This window comes from Oncorhynchus mykiss, chromosome 31, assembly GCF_013265735.2.
Source record: "Oncorhynchus mykiss isolate Arlee chromosome 31, USDA_OmykA_1.1, whole genome shotgun sequence".
Taxonomy (NCBI): Eukaryota; Metazoa; Chordata; class Actinopteri; order Salmoniformes; family Salmonidae; genus Oncorhynchus; species Oncorhynchus mykiss.
In genome coordinates, this window is record NC_050571.1 from 18,842,061 (window position 1) to 18,860,281 (window position 18,221).

Sequence of the window (18,221 nt, forward strand, 5' to 3'; positions counted from 1 at the left end):
CACTGCGAGGACGATCAGCTGTCCACCCCGTCTCCCTGTAGCGCGTCTTAGGCGTCTCACAGTACGGACATTGCAATTTATTGCCCTGGCCACATCTGCAGTCCTCATGTCTCCTTGCAGCATGCCTAAGGCATGTTCACACAGATGAGCAGGGACCCTGGGCATCTTTCTTTTGGTGTTTTTCAGAATCAGTAGAAAGGCCTCTTTAGTGTCCTAAGTTTTCATAACTGTGACCTTTATTGCCTACCGTCTGTAAGCTGTTAGTGTCTTAACGACCGTTCCACAGGTGCATGTTCATTAATTGTTTATGGTTCATTGAACAAGCAGTGTTTAAACCCTTTACAATGAAGATCTGTGAAGTTATTTGGAGTTTTACGAATTATCTTTGATGGACAGGGTCCTGAAAAAGGGACGTTTCTTTTTTTGCTGAGTTTACATTAGCTATAAGCATGTTATGTGAGTTTACATTAGCTATAAGCATGTTATGTGAGTTTACATTAGCTATAAGCATGTTATGTAATTCATTATCTGACCCAATAGCCTATATACTATATCGTGATTGTTAGAAGAGAATTTGGCTGTAGAGATTTTTTCCCCCTCTAATTCCTCCTCGCACATCAAAACATCACCAAAACACACCTCTCACTCTTTGTGCAACACAACGTTCACCACAATAACAACAGCAAGCCCTCAGAAACACTTTAGCTTCCCATTATGAAAAAGGATAACTGCTTCATGCAATAACTCTCCCTGCAGCAAGCCATTCAGTAACACTAGCCCACATTACAAAGCACACCACTGCTTTCTACACAACAATGTTTAGCTTCAAGGATGCCCCGCCCTCTCCAAATACTAGAGTGGTGTTTTCTGATTAGATGCTGCATTTTAGTGACCATTTTCAGGAACTGGGTCACACTTGTGGCACTATACAAGTATCTGCCAAAATAAAGGAAACACATGAGTAAATGAGGGTTCCGGTGGCTCGGTTCTGGTGTGGGGTGCATTTTCCTGCCATGGTTTAGGTCCTCTCAAACCCTTGGAAGGCAAGGTAAACTAGTCATTTCTATCCTGATGGGAGTGGTCTCTTCCAGGATGACCACGCCCCCATCCACAGGGTGTGAGTGGTCACTGAATGGTTTGATGAGCATAAAAACAATGTAAAGCATATGCCATGGTAGTCTCAGTCACCAGATATCAACCCAATTTAACACTTATGGGAGATTCTGGAATGCCGCCTGGGAGAGCGTTTTCCACCACCATCAACAAAACACCAAATTATGGAATTTCTCGTGGAAGAATGGTGTCTCATCCATCCAAAAATTCCAGACACTGGTAGAATCTATGCCAAGGTGCATTGAAGCTGTTCTGGTGGCTCGTGGTGATTCAGCGCCCTATTAAGACCATTTATGTTTGCGTTTCTTTTATTTTGGCAGTTACCTGTACCTTTTGCTTTAAAGGGGAAATCAGCAGTTGCTACATTCATTTTTGGACATATAAATTAATTATACGTACCCATTGATTCTTGAAGAATATAAATGCCTCATGAACTTAGTTCCAATGTCATACCCCATCAGAACCTGAAATAAGATTTTTTTTACCCAATATTTGTAAACAAAGTAAATGTAAACAAACACGAAATCTAATTTTATTTGTCACATACACAAGGTTAGCAGATGTTAATGCGAGTGTAGCGAAATGCTTGTGCTTCTAGTTCTGACAATGCAGTAATAACCAACAAGTAATCTAACCTAACAATTTCACAACAGCTACCTTACACACGAGTGTAATGGGATGAAGAATATGTACATAAAAATATATGAATGAGTGATGGTACATAACGGCATAGGCAAGATGCAGTAGATGGTATAGAGTACAGTATATACATATGAGATGAGTAATGTAGGGTATGTAAACATTAAGTGGCATTGTTTAAAGTGGCTAGGGATACATTTTTACATCAATTTTTCCATTATTAAAGTGAGCTGGAGTTAAGTCAGTATTTTGGCAGCAGCCACTCAATGTTAGTGATGGCTGTTTAACAGTCTGATGGCCTTCAGATAGAAGCTGTTTTTCAGTCTCTCGATTCCAGCTTTGATGCACCTGTACTGACCTCGCCTTCTGGATGATAGCGGGGTGAACAGTCAGTGACTCGGGTGCTTGTTGTCCTTCATGGTCTTTATGGCCTTCCTGTGACATCGGGTGGTGTAGGAGTCCTGGAGGGCAGGTAGTTTGCCCCCGGTGATGCGTTGTGCAGACCTCACTACCTCTGGAGAGCCTTACGGTTGTGGGCGGAGCAGTTGCCATACCAGGCGGTGATACAGCCCGTCAGGATGCTCTCGATCGTGCATCTGTAAAAGTTTGTGAGTGCTTTTGGTGACAAGCCAAATTTCTTCAGCCTCCTGAGGTTGAAGAGGCGCTTTGTTATTGTTTCAACTACTAATTGCTGCTTTAAACTAAACTATCAGGAATTATCTGACAATTCAGAGAGAAAAGAATTACAGAACAAATCTTTCTGGGAGAGGCTCAAAACCAATGAACTATGATCTTACAAGACAGAATCCGAAAATACGTATTTTAGAATCATTTATTCAGACCCCTTCCCTGTTTCCAAATGTTGTTACGTTACAGCCTTACTCTAAAACAGATTGAATTATAGTCCATTTACACACAATACCCCATAATGACAAAGCGAAAACAGTTGACATTTTTGCACATTTATTACAAATAAAAAAACAGAAATACCTTATTTACATAAGTACTCAGACCCTTTGCTATGGGACTAGGAATTGAGCTCATCTGCATCATATTTCCATTGTTCATCCTAGAGTTGTTTCTACAACTTGATTGTAGTCCACCTGTGGTAAATTCAATTGATTGGACATGATTTGGAAAGGCACACATTACTGTCTATGTCTACCTGTCTATATAAGGTAACACAGTTGACCGTGCCTGTCAGAGCAAAAACCAAGCCATGAGGTCGAAGGAATTGTCCGTAGAGCTCCGAAACAGGATTGTGTCGAGACACAGATCTGGGGAAGGGTACCAAAAAATTTCTGCAGCATTGAAGGTCCCCAAGAACACAGTGGCCTCCACCATAATTGTAGGTTGGCTAAGTTGATCCTGGTGTAATAAAGACCTGTTTATTCAGCTGGTGCTCTAAGTGTTACAGTGTGATTGGTAACTAATAGCAAGGTAGAATGGATGTGCAGAAAAACTGTTGATGAAAACGTTGTTACTGTCATGCAGCTGAGACTATAAGAAAACTAAATCAGGAAGCACCAGTGACTTGGTCACTAAAGAAGTGGTCAGATGACTCAGATGCTAAGCTACAGGACTGTTTTGCTATCACAGACTGGATTATGTTCCGGGATTCTTCCGATGGCATTGAGGAGTACACCATATTAGAGGTCGACCGATTAATTAGGGCCGATTTCAAGTTTTCATAATAATCGGAAATTAGTATTTTTGGAAGCCGCTTTTTTGATTTATTAAAAAAAATGACACCTTTATTTAACTAGGCAAGTCAGTTAAGAACACATTCTTACTTTCAATGACGGCCTAGGAATGGTGGGTTAACTGCCTTGTTCAGGGGCAGAACGACAGATTTTTACCTTGTCAGCTCGGGGATTCAATCTTGCAACCTTTTGGATACTAGTCCAACACTCTAACCACCTGCCTCACGAGGAGCCTGCCTGTTACGCGAATGCAGTAAGAAGCCAAGGTAAGTTGCTCGCTAGCATTAAACTCATCTTATAAAAATCAATCAATCATAATCACTAGTTAACTACACATGGTTGATGATATTACTAGTTTATCTAGCGTGTCCTGCGTTGCATATAATCGATGCAGTGCTCATTCGCAAAAAAGGACTGTCGTTGCTCCAACATGTACCCGACCATAAACATCAATGCCTTTCTTAATATCGGTACACAGAAGTATATATTTTTAAACCTGCATATTTAGCTAAAAGAAATCCAGGTTAGCAGGCAATATTAACCAGGTGAAATTGTGTCACTTCTCTTGCGTTCATTGCACACAGAGTCAGGTTATATGCAACAGTTTGGGCCGCCTGGCTCTTTGCAAACTAATTTGGCAGAATTTTACGTAATTATGACATAACATTGAAGGTTGTGCAATGTAACAAGAATATTTAGACTGATTAATGCCACCCGTTAGATAAAATACAGAACGGTTCCATATTTCACTGAAAGAGTAAACGTCTTGTTTTCGAGATGATAGTTTCCGGATTCGACCATATTAATGACCTACATTTCTGCATTTCTGTGTGTTATCAGGTTATAATTAAGTCTATGATTTGATAGCGCAGTCTGACTGAGCGATGGTAGGCACCAGCAGGCTCGTAAGCATTCATTCAAACAGCACTTTCGTGCGTTTTGCCAGCAACTCTTCACTGTGCTTCAATTATTGCGCTGTTTATGACTTCAAGCCTATAAACTCCCGAGTTTAGGCTGGTGTAAACGATGTGAAATGGCTAGCTAGTTAGCGGGGTGCGCGCTAATAGTGTTTAAAACGTCACTCACTCTGAGACTTGGAGTAGTTGTTCCCCTTGCTCTGCATGGGTAACGCTGCTTCGGTGGTGGCTGTTGTCATTGTGTTGATGGTTCGAGCCCAGGGAGGAGCGAGGAGAGGGATGGAAGCTATACTGTTACACTGGCAATACTAAAGTGCCTATAAGAACATCCAATAGTCAAAGGTATATGCAATACAAATGGTATAGAGAGAAATAGTCCTATAATTCCTATAATAACTACAACCCAAAACTTCTTACCTGGGAATATTGAAAACTCATGATAAAAGGAACCACCAGCTTTCATGTTCTTATTTTCTGAGCAAGGAACTTAAACGTTAGCTTTCTTACATGCCACATATTGCACTTTTACTTCTCCAACACTTTGTTTTTGCATTATTTAAACCAAATTGAACATGTTTCATTATTTATTTGAGGCTAAATTGATTTTATTGATGTATTATATTAAGTTATAATAAGTGTTCATTCAGTATTGTTGTAATTGTCATTATTACAAATAAAAAACGAACAATTGGCCGATTAATCGGAATCGGCTTATTTTGGTCCTCCAATAATCATTATCGGTATCGGCGTTAAAATCAGAATCGGTCAACCTCTACACCACATCAGTCACTGGCTTCATCAATAAGTGCATTGATGACATCATCCCCACAGTGACCGTACGCACAGTGACCCGCTATGCCCTCAGTCAAACCATCAAAAAACAGCCAAAGCGTCAATACAGGACAAAGATTGAATCCTACTACACCGGCTCAGACACTCGTCGGATGTGGCAGGACTTGCAAACTATTACAGACTACAGAGGGAAGCACAGCAGCGAGCTGCCCAGTGACACGAGCCTACCAGACAAGCTAAATTACTTATATGCTCGCGTCGAGGCAAGCAACACAGAAGCATGCATGAGAGCATCAGCTGTTCCAGACGACTGTGTGATCATGCTCTCCGTAGCCGATGTGAGTAAGACCTTTAAACAGGTCAACATTCACAAGGCCGCAGGGCCAGAAGGATTACCAGGATGTGTACTCCAAGCATGCGCTGACCAACTGGCAAGTGTCTTCACTGACATTTTCAACCTGTCCCTGACTGAGTCTGTAATACCAACATGTTTCAAGCAGACCACCATAGTCCCTGTGCCCAAGAACACTAAGGTAACCTACCTAAATGTCTACCGATCCATAGCACTCACATCTGTAGACATGAAATGCTTTGAAAGGCTGGTCATGGCTCACATCAACACCATTATCCCAGAAACCCTAGACCCACTCCAATTTGCATACCACCCCAACAGATCCACAGATGATGCAGTGTCTATTGCACTCCACACTTCCCTTTCCCACCTGGTCAAAAGGAACTCCTACGTGAGAATGCTATTCATCAATTACAGCTCAGCGTTCAACACCATAGTACCCTCAAAGCTCATCACTAAGCTAAGGACCCTGGGACTAAACACCTCCCTCTGCAACTGGATTCTGGACTTCCTGTAAAAATACAAATATGAATAATATTATGCTGACTCAGCTGTGCCTCATAAGTAATACAACAAATGATCTATTACCAGTGTGATCATACACCTAAAATTTTAAAATATAATTTGAGAAGAACAGCATTGGCAGGGCAAACCAGGCATGGCCAATACGCAGTGATAATGTATTGGGCCAATAGCCTACTGCACAAACCTCATTGAAAACAGAACTGTTTTTAATGGGTTAATGTTGCATATGCTTACATTTTTTAAGTCATGTTTTTTACAAATCTGAGCGGTAGATCTCAGCTTGCATTTTAAATCAGAAAGTGATGTTCAATCAGAAAAGGTCAGTGACCACTGGTACAGTATAGTGTTTACTCAAAGTAAATGGTTCTCAGGTGCCGTCTTTAGAACCCCCTTGAAACTATGCAATTAGACCAGAACACGTCAGTTTGAGTAGACTTAACCTGACAAGAGATCACAACAAGACTAAACATGCTCTTTGCAAATAGGCAACAGCATGGGAGCTGCCTTACAAATGTGTTGTAGGGAAGGTAACAAAGAGCCCCAAATCGTATGTGTCCCTCTAGCCTACCTCATTCTAGCTGGCTAGCAGAATCATTCAGAAAAAACGCCTGTAAGAGCAGTGCATATTACAGTGTGTTACAACATCTGATGCTTGTGCTCCAGGCCATACTTATTTACTCACCAGATCAGTTATTCGTGTCAGTCTAAAAATGTCTATGGATAAAAATAAAATTCCCTGTCTTATCTCTTGAAATAGCTCCAGATACTGGTATGTGCACCATAAAGAGGACATCATTAAAATGGTGGGGTGGTATTATTCGCTATGCAACTGTGGCACCTAGTGGACAAAGAAGGACTTAAAAGTCAAATATTTACAATTATGTTACCTTTTGTTGCATTTCTTAGGCTACTTCGTTACCATAACAAACCTACCTGAAGAGCATTCAAAGAAAAGTCCAACAAAATACAGTCAGAATCGCAATGACATCCAATGACAACTCAAGCATCACAGTTAGAAATAGACTGAATGGTACTTGTATGTCCCGATGCTTGAAGTTAACTAAATATAACTAAATATAAATATTTACTGAGAAGTTAGCTAGCTCATCCACAGGATGTCGCCGGATGTGTGACTTATGTTATTCCAGTGTATTACAACTGGAGTCAACTATGGTAATTTCCATGTAAAAGGACCCATGAGCACCAACATGTGAAGTTTATAGAAGCATGTCAAATTGAGTGTCAAATGAAAGCTAAGTCTATATTCTTGAGAAATTAAGGCATATACACATTTTGCAACCATTTTACATCCTAAAAATGTGGAATAAGCAAAGGCTTTGTTTTGTGGTCAAACAGATGGAAAAGGGGTCTTAGAAAACATTTACCAGAAAAAACTGCCACAAATACATCAAAACACAATGATGTAGAAGTACAGACCCCTGCCAACTAATATCAACACTTATTACGTTTTGGATAGATTGTTCTGCCTTCTGTAAGCTTAAGAAACATTGCCTTGTGCCTTAAAAGTCTGTTACCCAAAACCCACATATCTTTGAGTTATTTACCTAATTTCTCTCCCTCTTGAGGGGGGGGATAATGAAAGATAACACAAAGTAGACCTAAAAATGTGTTAGTATATTAACTGATATCAATTGTTTATGTATTATTAAGTGATTAAAACTCAATTCCGTTACCAAATTGTACTTCCGAAAAAAAGAATTGGTAACGGAATTTCTGCAATTGAACTGGCTACAATGGGAAGTCATAGTAGTCACATCAACAGTTGGGTTCCCAAGTTTGGACAGCACAGTAGAGTATGCAAGAGTCGAGTACACTATAATGTACTGTACTGTTTCGTACTGAAGTATGATCTACTATACTCTACTGAGCTCTACTGTTCTGTACTTTAATGTCCAAACTCGTGAAACATAGACGTCTATGATTGGTTCGGATTTGGTCCTGTCCGGAACAACCACATGGTCTTGTTTGGGGGCGGAGCTAATTAAAATAATACCCAGTGTGTAGAATAATACCCAAATATGCAAAGAAGGATATTGCATACTTATACATTTGTGGTTCAATAACCAAATGTTGTTGTTGTTGTTTAAATCAAGGTGTCATGTCATAGCAGACACCCCATTGTTCCTGCAGACATGTTGAATCTTCATTTGGAGCAGAAAACATGGACACATGAAAAACTGAGGGAGATTTTATAGAAATTCTGTTACCAAACTTTGCATCTGCACAATTCTACCAGTAAATGTGTAACACACACAGGTGTCTGTAATCATGGCCGGGTGTGGCCTGATATCATTGGTTAATTCTTAGATGTAAAAATAACATACCAAAAACATGAATGGATAGCATACGGTCATAAATACAATGTGGCTCCATAGGCCTACAAAAATGTACAATGCTGTCTGGATCTTTAATTTAAAAAGACTCTTGCTCCCGTCGGGCCTCATTTACTGAAGGGAACAAGAGTCTTTAAGTTAAAGATCCAGGCAGCCTCTCGTTTTAACAATAAATTGTCCCTTCAGTCTCAACGTAGACTTTGATCTGAAGCCATTCTTGTGATTATTGTGATTTTGTCATTGTAAATGTTTGTAGGCCTTTGTAGCCACATTGTATCTATGATCGTATGCTATCCATTCATGTTTTTGGTATGTTATTTTTACATCTGAGAATTAACCAATGATATCAGGCCACACCCGGCCATGATTACAGACACCTGTGTGTGTCCTTTGACACCATATAAACTAGTCACCCTGCAGTGTTTGTCATTGTACCCTGAAGAGGACAGCTTGTCTGTCCAAACGTTGATTATTAGGTTATTCAATTATTGCATCTGAGCTCCTAGAGTGTGCGTCTCTCCTTTAATTTTTCAGTTGTTCAACTTTTAAATCAATGGTTTTTGTTTGGCATACATTTTAAGAGTCTCGGCGCAATTCTGTTACCATGGGATTGCCCCTATCCAAAAGCAGTATTACTGGGGGATGATCCTGCTTAAAGGATTTGAGTGCCTTCCCCACTGGAAATACTTCAGAGATCAGAAAGGAACCCCATGACCACAACATAATGACTCTCACAGGCATTGTCTACACCTGAGTCTGATCCACCTTTCTCTCAGAGAGTCAGAGAAAGAGAGATCAAGAGCGAGAGAGGGGGGAGGGAGAGAGAGAGAGAGAGAGCGCTATCCCGTCCTGCTCACCTGTTTTGTGTCTAGATTCTAAGTCTAAGACAAGTTGATACCTACTCAACCTGAGCCATATATTGAGGCCTTGTGTTCATTAGGCCTTTATGTTAATAACAAAACATATGGCCAAATAATTCTATGAAATAAAGTACAACTGTATTTGTTCAAACAAGAAGGCACTACATAGGCAGTCCAACCTCATTAGGTGGCAGCACTGAAGCAGGTTGTTGTAAAAAGGTAAGCTAACATTCTTTTTAACATTACCAAGTGAAGTACTGAATGATGAAGGGAAAAAATTAAATGCCTTTGTGTGTGTACACGTGTGTGAGAGAGAGAAGGGGGGGGGGGAGCAAGAGAGAGAGGCCAGGAAACAACCTGCCTGGAGGTGTGAGCCCAACCCAGCTGGCAGGGAAACAGTGGTCTGATGAGAGAGGAGAGGAGATTTACGAGGAGCTGTGACACGTAGCGCCCTCCTCCTGCCTGCAGAGACAGAGTCCACACGGAACACACCACTGACTCCCCCACACAGCAGCCAGAGCCAGGGTAGAGGAACAGAACAGTACCAGAGCACTACATTATCACCTCAATGCTGCTGGGCAGTTCTTCTGCTCATCTTTGTAGAGAAACAAAGGGTGTTTCTTTTTTTTATCTGATGAATTCAACTACCGGTAATTGTGTTGCGGGAATAGGTGTGTAGATGTATGTGTGTGTGTCACAGGAGTGGGTAATTGTGTTGTGGGAATAGGTGTGTAGATGTGTGTGTATCACAGGAGTGGGTAATTGTGTTGTGGGACTAGGTGTGTAGATGTGTGTGTGTCACAGGAGTGGGTAATTGTGTTGTGGGAATAGGTGTGTAGATGTGTGTGTGTGTGTCACAGGAGTGGGTAATTGTGTTGTGGGAATAGGTGTGTAGATGTGTGTGTGTCACAGGAGTGGGTAATTGTGTTGTGGGAATAGGTGTGTAGATGTGTGTGTGTCACAGGAGTGGGTAATTGTGTTGCGGGAATAGGTGTGTAGATGTATGTGTGTGTGTGTCACAGGAGTGGGTAATTGTGTTGTGGGAATAGGTGTGTAGATGTATGTGTGTGTGTCACAGGAGTGGGTAATTGTGTTGTGGGAATAGGTGTGTAGATGTGTGTGTGTCACAGGAGTGGGTAATTGTGTTGTGGGAATAGGTGTGTAGATGTGTGTGTGTCACAGGAGTGGGTAATTGTGTTGCGGGAATAGGTGTGTAGATGTATGTGTGTGTCACAGGAGTGGGTAATTGTGTTGTGGGACTAGGTGTGTAGATGTGTGTGTGTCACAGGAGTGGGTAATTGTGTTGTGGGAATAGGTGTGTAGATGTGTGTGTATCACAGGAGTGGGTAATTGTGTTGTGGGAATAGGTGTGTAGATGTATGTGTGTGTGTCACAGGAGTGGGTAATTGTGTTGTGGGAATAGGTGTGTAGATGTGTGTGTATCACAGGAGTGGGTAATTGTGTTGTGGGAATAGGTGTGTAGATGTGTGTGTGTCACAGGAGTGGGTAATTGTGTTGCGGGAATAGGTGTGTAGATGTATGTGTGTGTGTCACAGGAGTGGGTAATTGTGTTGCGGGAATAGGTGTGTAGATGTATGTGTGTGTGTCACAGGAGTGGGTAATTTGATAACGGTGTAATTTTATCCTCAGACAAATTACAACTACAAAGGCTCTAGAGACCTTCATGTTACCATAGGTGGATGAGGCAGACTAGATGAAGGAACAGTTTAAAGGTTAGGTGTCCTGGTAGGTGAGGGGGTTCCCCTTTCTGCCTCCTCCTACCCCTGACTACTAGTCACAAACACAGATGTAAGGGTGCATGGCTTTTCTTTGGGCCTTGATGCCCTATAAAAAGACCAGAGACCACAAGTACAGTAACTGAAAGATAATAGCGAGGAAGGAACATTGTCACGTGGTTAAGAGCAAACACTTAGAGAATGTTGGACTCGATATCAATGATGACCCAAGTGCTGCACTGTGGTTGGCAGTGTTCCGCACTGGGACTCAAACACAATACAGTCCTTGATGCAATGTGATTCAGCAGCAATGCCTCATCTCTTACCGCTCCAACTCCAACCCACTTTTATCCTACAGAAAGGAGAGTCTACAGCAGCGGGTACTGAAAAACACATCAGGGCAACACTTCACTATTGTGGAGTTTGACAGTTAGGTAGATACAGTACCTTTAGAAAGTGTTCAGACCCCTTGACTTTTTCTACATTTTGTTACGTTACAGCCTTATTCTAAAATATATTAAATATTATTTTTTTCAGCAATCTACATACAATAAAGAAAACAGTTTTTGTAATTTTTGCATATGTATTAAAAAAAAACATATCGTATTTACATAAGTATTCAAACCTTTTGATATGCGACTAGAAATTGAGCTCAGGTGCATCCTGTTTCCATTGATCATCCTTGAGATGTTTCTACAGCTTGATTGGAATCCAACTGTGGTAAATTTAAGTGATTGAAAATGATTTGGAAAGGCACACACCTGTCTATATAAGGTAACAGTTGACAGTGCATGTCAGAGCAAAAACCAAGCCATGAGGTCGAAGGAATTGTCCGTAGAGCTCCGAGAAAGGATTGTGTCGAGGGCACAGATCTGGGGAAGGGTATCAAAAAATGTCTGCAGCATTGAAGGTCCCAAGAACATAGTGGCCTCCATCATTCTTAACTGGAAGAAGTTTGGAAGCACCAAGAGTCTTCCTAGAGCTGGCCACGCGGCCAAACTGAGAAATCGGGGGAGAAGTGCCTTGGTCAGCAAGGTGACCAAGAACCTGATGGTCACTGACAGAGATCCAGAGTTCCTCTGTGGAGATGGGAGAACCTTCCAAAAGGACACCCATCTCTGCAGTACTCCACCAATCAGGCCTTTATGGTAGACTGGCCAGACGGAAGCCACTCCTCAGTAAACGGCACACAACAGCCCGTTTGCCAATAGGGATCTAAAGGACTCTCAGACCACGAGAAACAATATTCTCTGGTCTGATGAAACCAAGGTTGAACTCTTTGGCCTGAAAGCCAAGCCAAGCGTCTGAAGAAAACATGGCACCATGGTGAAGCATGGTGGTGGCAGCATCATGCTGTGGGGATTTTTTCAGCGGCAGGGACTGGGTGTATAGTCAGGATCGAGGCAAAGATGAACGGAGCAAAGTACAGAGAGATCCCTTTATGAAAAACGTGCTCCAGAGTACTCAGGACCTCAGACTGGGGTGAAGGTTCACCTTCCAACAGGACAACGACCCTAAGCACACAGCCAAGACAATGCAGGAATGGCTTCGGGAGAAGTCTCAATGTCCTTGAGAGGCCCAACCAGAGCCCGGACTTGAACTTGATCTAACATCTCTGGAGAAACCTGAAAATAGCTGTGCAGCAACGCTCCCCATCCAACCTGATAGAGCTGAGAGGATCTGCAGAGAAGAATGGGAGAAACTCCCCAAATACAGGTGTGCCAAGCTTGTAGCTTCATACCCAAAAAGACTCAAGGGTGTACTCGCTGCCAAAGGTGCTTTAACAAACTACTGATTAAAGGGTCTGAATACTTACAGTGGGGCAACAAATAATTTAGTCAGCCACCAATTGTGCAAGTTCTCCCACTTAAAAAGATGAGAGGCCTGTAATTTTCACCATAGGTACACTTCAACTATGACAGACAAAATGAGAACAATTTTTGGTGGCCTCATCTTTTTAAGTGGGAGAACTTGCACAATTGGTGGCTGACTAAATACTTTTTTGCCCCACTGTATTTAAATGTTATATTTTAGTTTTTTTTTTCTAATACAGTTGCAAAAATGTCTGAAAACCTATTTTTGCTTCATCATTATGGGTTATTGTGTGAAATACATTTGAGAATAAAGCTCTAAAGTAACCAAATGTCAAGCGGTCTGAATACTTTCTGAATGCACTGTATGCAGCCTACATTTCCCACTTCTCATATAGGGCTCTTTTTTCCCCATTTTCTTTTCTACCACATAGGCTACGGCTACACCGGATAGTAGGTCTGAAGTGATGTAAACACTACTCTATTGCTACTTTGAAAACATGCCTGTCGGCCTGTCTAGAATAAAGAGATGTGTGTGATGTTTCTGCTCTGATTGGAGAGAATAAAAGGAGGAATGTTTGTGATAACGCACTCATTCTCTACTGTAGAAAATGCACTAAAATGTAGTCTGGAGAAATACAACATTGGTAATAACAATGTTACAGGCTAAATGTAAAAAAGTATATTTCCCATGTATCTACAGCCATCCTACAAAGTGACTTTTGCAGAATGTAGTGCTGAGCCATTAAACTAATTAACCAACATCCGTTCAAACACCTGAACTCATCATGAGAGGCCAGTGGCTCATGGGTCTGTGTACCCACATCCATACCAACACATCAGAGGCGGTCCTAGCTTTTTGGGTGCCCGAAGTTCTATTTACAATAAGTGTCTCCAAAATGACAACACATTATTTATGATTAATTTCTATCGGGCACAAAATAATCTCAAACACAACCAAAGCCAACAGCAAATGCCTCCAACACATTTGTAGTGTCACAAGCTTGATGTAGTCATTGTGTGCTATGAATATGGGACCAAATACGTAACTTTTAACTACTTTAATACACAGGTGAATTTGTGCTAATACTTTTGGTCCCCTAAAATGGGGGGACTATGTACAAAAAAGTGCTGTAATTTCTAAATGGTTCACGCAATTTGGATACAAATACCTTCAAATTAAAGCTGACAGTCTGCGCTTTAAACTCAGTCATTATATAATTTAAAATCCAAATTGCTGGAGTACAGAGCCAAAACAACAACAAAATTGTCACTGTCCCAATACCTTTGGAGCTCAATGTATATTGGAAATTGATCTGTGGCCTACAGAAGGGGGGCCGCCAGTTGCCCATCCCTGATGTATAGGATGAGTAATTGAGGCCTGGGTGTGTAAGCTTACACCACCAGAGTGATTGGCATGCATGATTCTATTCATAAACTGAGACAAGTCGCTCTCCTCCTCCGAGGTATATTCAATGTCTTTAAACAGCTGACTAAGAGCATATCAAATACGTTGCTATGGTTCCTATGGCAAGACCTCTGTGTAGTTCATGTTTGCTTGTCGGTAGATGTTGAAATAGCCCTTGGCCCGGCCCGATAAAGTATATTCCTGCTTAGGCATGTTACATTAATTGTCTAAAAGTGTTGCAAAGCGAACATTGAAGATTTTGAATGCAGCCCAAAATGGCCAAACAGTGGTTAACACCACTTCTGATGTGCATGCATTGTATTGATGCTGGTGTGCCGCATAGCATCAACAATAAAAACACAACAACATATACATAAAAGGATATTGCTGATGGCATTGTTTTAAAGTACACAATGCCATCATTTTGCTTACCTAAATATTTGATGTGGAACCCTCGCGGAGGATTGAGAGACCTCCTCATCCATCCCTCTCTGAGAACCTCCAGGTGATCCTCTTTACCCTGGATCAACAGCACGTGCTCGTCAATCCAGCCCAGGAAAAACGTGTCCGATATGGCGTCCGATATTCTTTGATTCCAAACGTGCTGTGTGTTCTCAGCTTTAAAATCCGCAAAAATCTCATAGCCGGTGTGATGGCGCGGCAGTTCGTCGCTCTCAGACACACCAGTCGAATCACCCTTGCCGATCCTTGTCAATACGATGGCCAGGGAGTGCGGCGCTATCTGCAGAAAAGACTCCATTGTCGAGTTGTCCTAAGTCGTGAACGTTAAGTCATGAACAACATCAAACATGACACCATTCCGTTTTATACATAAATCCGAGTAGGGTAGCTAGGCAGACGACTTTGTTCTGTAACGAAGACATAGCACACATTCCACAGTAGGCTGCACAGCTCCTATTTTTTTCTATCCAGCCTCGTCAAGGCAACGTACCTGTCTGATGTTTTATGTCGAACGTACTCCTCAAATTAATCGAAATGACATCCACGTCTCAACCCTGGTTAACCCGGGGCGAATTGTATCGAATTCGACTACAAATTGGGAGCTAATAATTTAATCTAACAGAGAACGGTTACCGAGGATTCGATCTCGTGGGACACCTGTCCCTACTGCACCGCGCTCAAACTCGTGCCATCGCCTATTGTATATTGAAGGTAAACCCCTTCTTACCTTGCGAGCACAGGGAGTCCAATTTCAAGGTACCGGTGATCTTTCTCCAACAGGCAAGGTAAAATCCCTGGAGAAATCCTCAGGCGGGCCTCCAAGGTGTTATTACGCCACCTGCAGGCTGCTGTTCGCAGATAAACTTGAGTAAAGGTTGTTTCTTGTTGCACAGTGTAGCTGGTGCCAGCCAACCAGACAAAAATACCACTGTTCAGGCATAGGGCCTATAAAATAGATTCTGTAGCTGTCCATGAACAAAACCCCTAAACGTATTGAGAAGATGCAAATTAACTACTTTTATATCTCTTCTAGCTCTACTGTCCTAAAGAAATGGTTGGCACCCCATCCGTCCATTTCAATTGTGTTTATTGGAAACCAGTATATTAAACCAGTGCATTGTCACCTATACAACATTATCTAGTAAAGTTAAGTTTGGCTACTCTATGTGTGACTCAAGCACTCAACACGTGTCCTATGGTTGTTGGGCATATATGAGGGAGGTAATCATATATAACTCACCTTACCTCTCTTGACTTTTGGGGGGTCGAAGTCGGCCTATGAGCAACCCTATTGGTTTGGGTATTACCACATGCTGGTCCCTTTTTCGTCCTGCACCTGACCTAGGCCAGCGATCAGTTGTCATGAGCCCGAGGAGCATCAGACAGACGTGAGACTGCCCACACAACCGGATTAGACCAAAGTCAGTCCTTACAGTGTAGATAAGTCCTTACAGTGTAGATAAGTCAGTCCTTACAGTGTAGAAAAGTCCTTACAGTGAAGCAAAAGCCCACACTTTCTCTACAGTACAAACATGACAGATTTATTACAGTCTAGAAGGTTTAACAGATGATATCTGTCACTTGTATGGTGTTCTTACCCCTGAAATGTAAAGTGTGAATGGGTGAAATGTCTGTCCATGCTAGATTCAAACCAGATGAAAAAAGAGAACTAAAATACCTCCCAGATAGGCCTTTTTGGCAGGATGCCATGGTAGTGTATCGTAACATGTTGTTTCCCTTACTAGGTTCAGGTTTCTCTTGGACATGTTCCTGGATTTTCCTCTCTAAAGGGCACTGATATAAAGAGCATATGGAAATAGTATAAATTTCACAGCTGTGGTGAGAAAAACAGGCTTACACCTGGATTGATCTCCCATCAGGAAGAAAGTGCCAACAGCAGGCTGATATGATAGCACAATAAGTGATCAGATGACTTTGATTGCCATCTCTGCCCCTAAAATCACGTACTTTACCAAGAAAAGGTGAACAAGAGTTCAGTACAAAGAGAAGACTGCAAGTAAGCAAGACGACCCTAACTTCAACCCCTAACGGTAACTTCAACCGCTAACCCTAGCTTCATGTCCATATCCCAGTATAACCCTAACCCTAGCTTCATGTCCATATCCCAGTAAAATCCTAACCCTAGCTCCATGTCCATATCCCAGTATAACCCTAACCCTAGCTCCATGTCCATATCCCAGTATAACCCTAACCCTAGCTTCATGTCCATATCCCAGTATAACCCTAACCCTAGCTTCATGTCCATATCCCAGTAAAATCCTAACCCTAGCTCCATGTCCATATCCCAGTATAACCCTAACCCTAGCTTAATGTCCATATCCCAGTATAACCCTAACCCTAGCTTCATGTCCATATCCCAGTAAAACCCTAGCTCCATGTCCATATCCCAGTATAACCCTAACCCTAGCTTCATGTCCATATCCCAGTATAACCCTAACCCTAGCTCCATGTTCATATCCCAGTAAAATCCTAACCCTAGCTCCATGTCCATATCCCAGTATAACCCTAACCCTAGCTTAATGTCCATATCCCAGTATAACCCTAACCCTAGCTTCATGTCCATATCCCAGTATAACCCTAACCCTAGCTTCATGTCCATATCCCAGTATAACCCTAACCCTAGCTTCATGTCCATATCCCAGTATAACCCTAACCCTAGCTTAATGTCCATATCCCAGTATAACCCTAACCCTAGCTTCATGTCCATATCCCAGTATAATCCTAACCCTAGCTTCATGTCCATATCCCAGTATAATCCTAACCCTAGCTTCATGTCCATATCCCAGTGTAATCCTAACCCTAGCTTCATGTCTACATCCCAGTTCAACCCTAGTCTTAACCACAACCCCAGCTTCATGTCTACATCCCAGTTCAACCCTAGTCTTAACCACAACCCCAGCTTCATGTCTACATCCCAGTTCAACCCTAGTCTTAACCACAACCCCAGCTTCATGTCTAAGTCCCAGTTCAACCCTAGTCTTAACCACAACCCCAGCTTCATGTCGACGTCCCAGTTCAAATCCAACTCTAGGGATCCCCAACCTCTTGATTTCCCAGTAACACCATTTGGTTTCTTCTTTCACCTGGATCCTGTTTCCTCTATCATACTGACAAAGGGCAGTTCATTTTTCCTATATCTGATAACCTCTGTGGAATGTTTGAAATTCACATAAAGGAATAACAGGCCTTCAACGATGAACATAGTTAGTCTGCATCTCACCAGCAGAGGGGGGTGCATTGTAGATTTAAACCTTTTCAGTGAGGAGACCATTTTTTTGTCAGGAACTTCTGGTGACCCCAGCCCAAATATATTGACAGAACCTTCAACTTTGTCAAATTTATATTTTTATATTAACAAATAACCTTAAATTCCATACATTTTCATTTCTCTAATCAAAAATGAAGAGTACCAGTAAAGACATTGACTCAACTAAAATCATAAATTGTTTCTCAAAAAAAGTTTGCATATTTCCCATACAATAATCTGTACTCTTAATTGTTTGTTCCCTAACAATTAAATTGTTTTTA

General features: G+C 41.7%; 1 protein-coding gene across 1 annotated transcript in view; it reads right to left on the reverse strand.

The window, feature by feature from the left end:
• The window catches only part of LOC110504728 (storkhead-box protein 2), a 102,563-nt gene extending 87,185 nt beyond the window's left edge, over positions 1–15,378 (reverse strand). Inside the window, exon 1 of the mRNA XM_021583522.2 lies at positions 14,643–15,378. Coding sequence (XP_021439197.2) covers positions 14,643–14,970 — 328 coding nt within the window. The 5' untranslated portion in view covers positions 14,971–15,378. The remainder of the gene's footprint in view (positions 1–14,642) is intronic.
• Between the last annotated feature and the right edge of the window lie 2,843 nt (positions 15,379–18,221).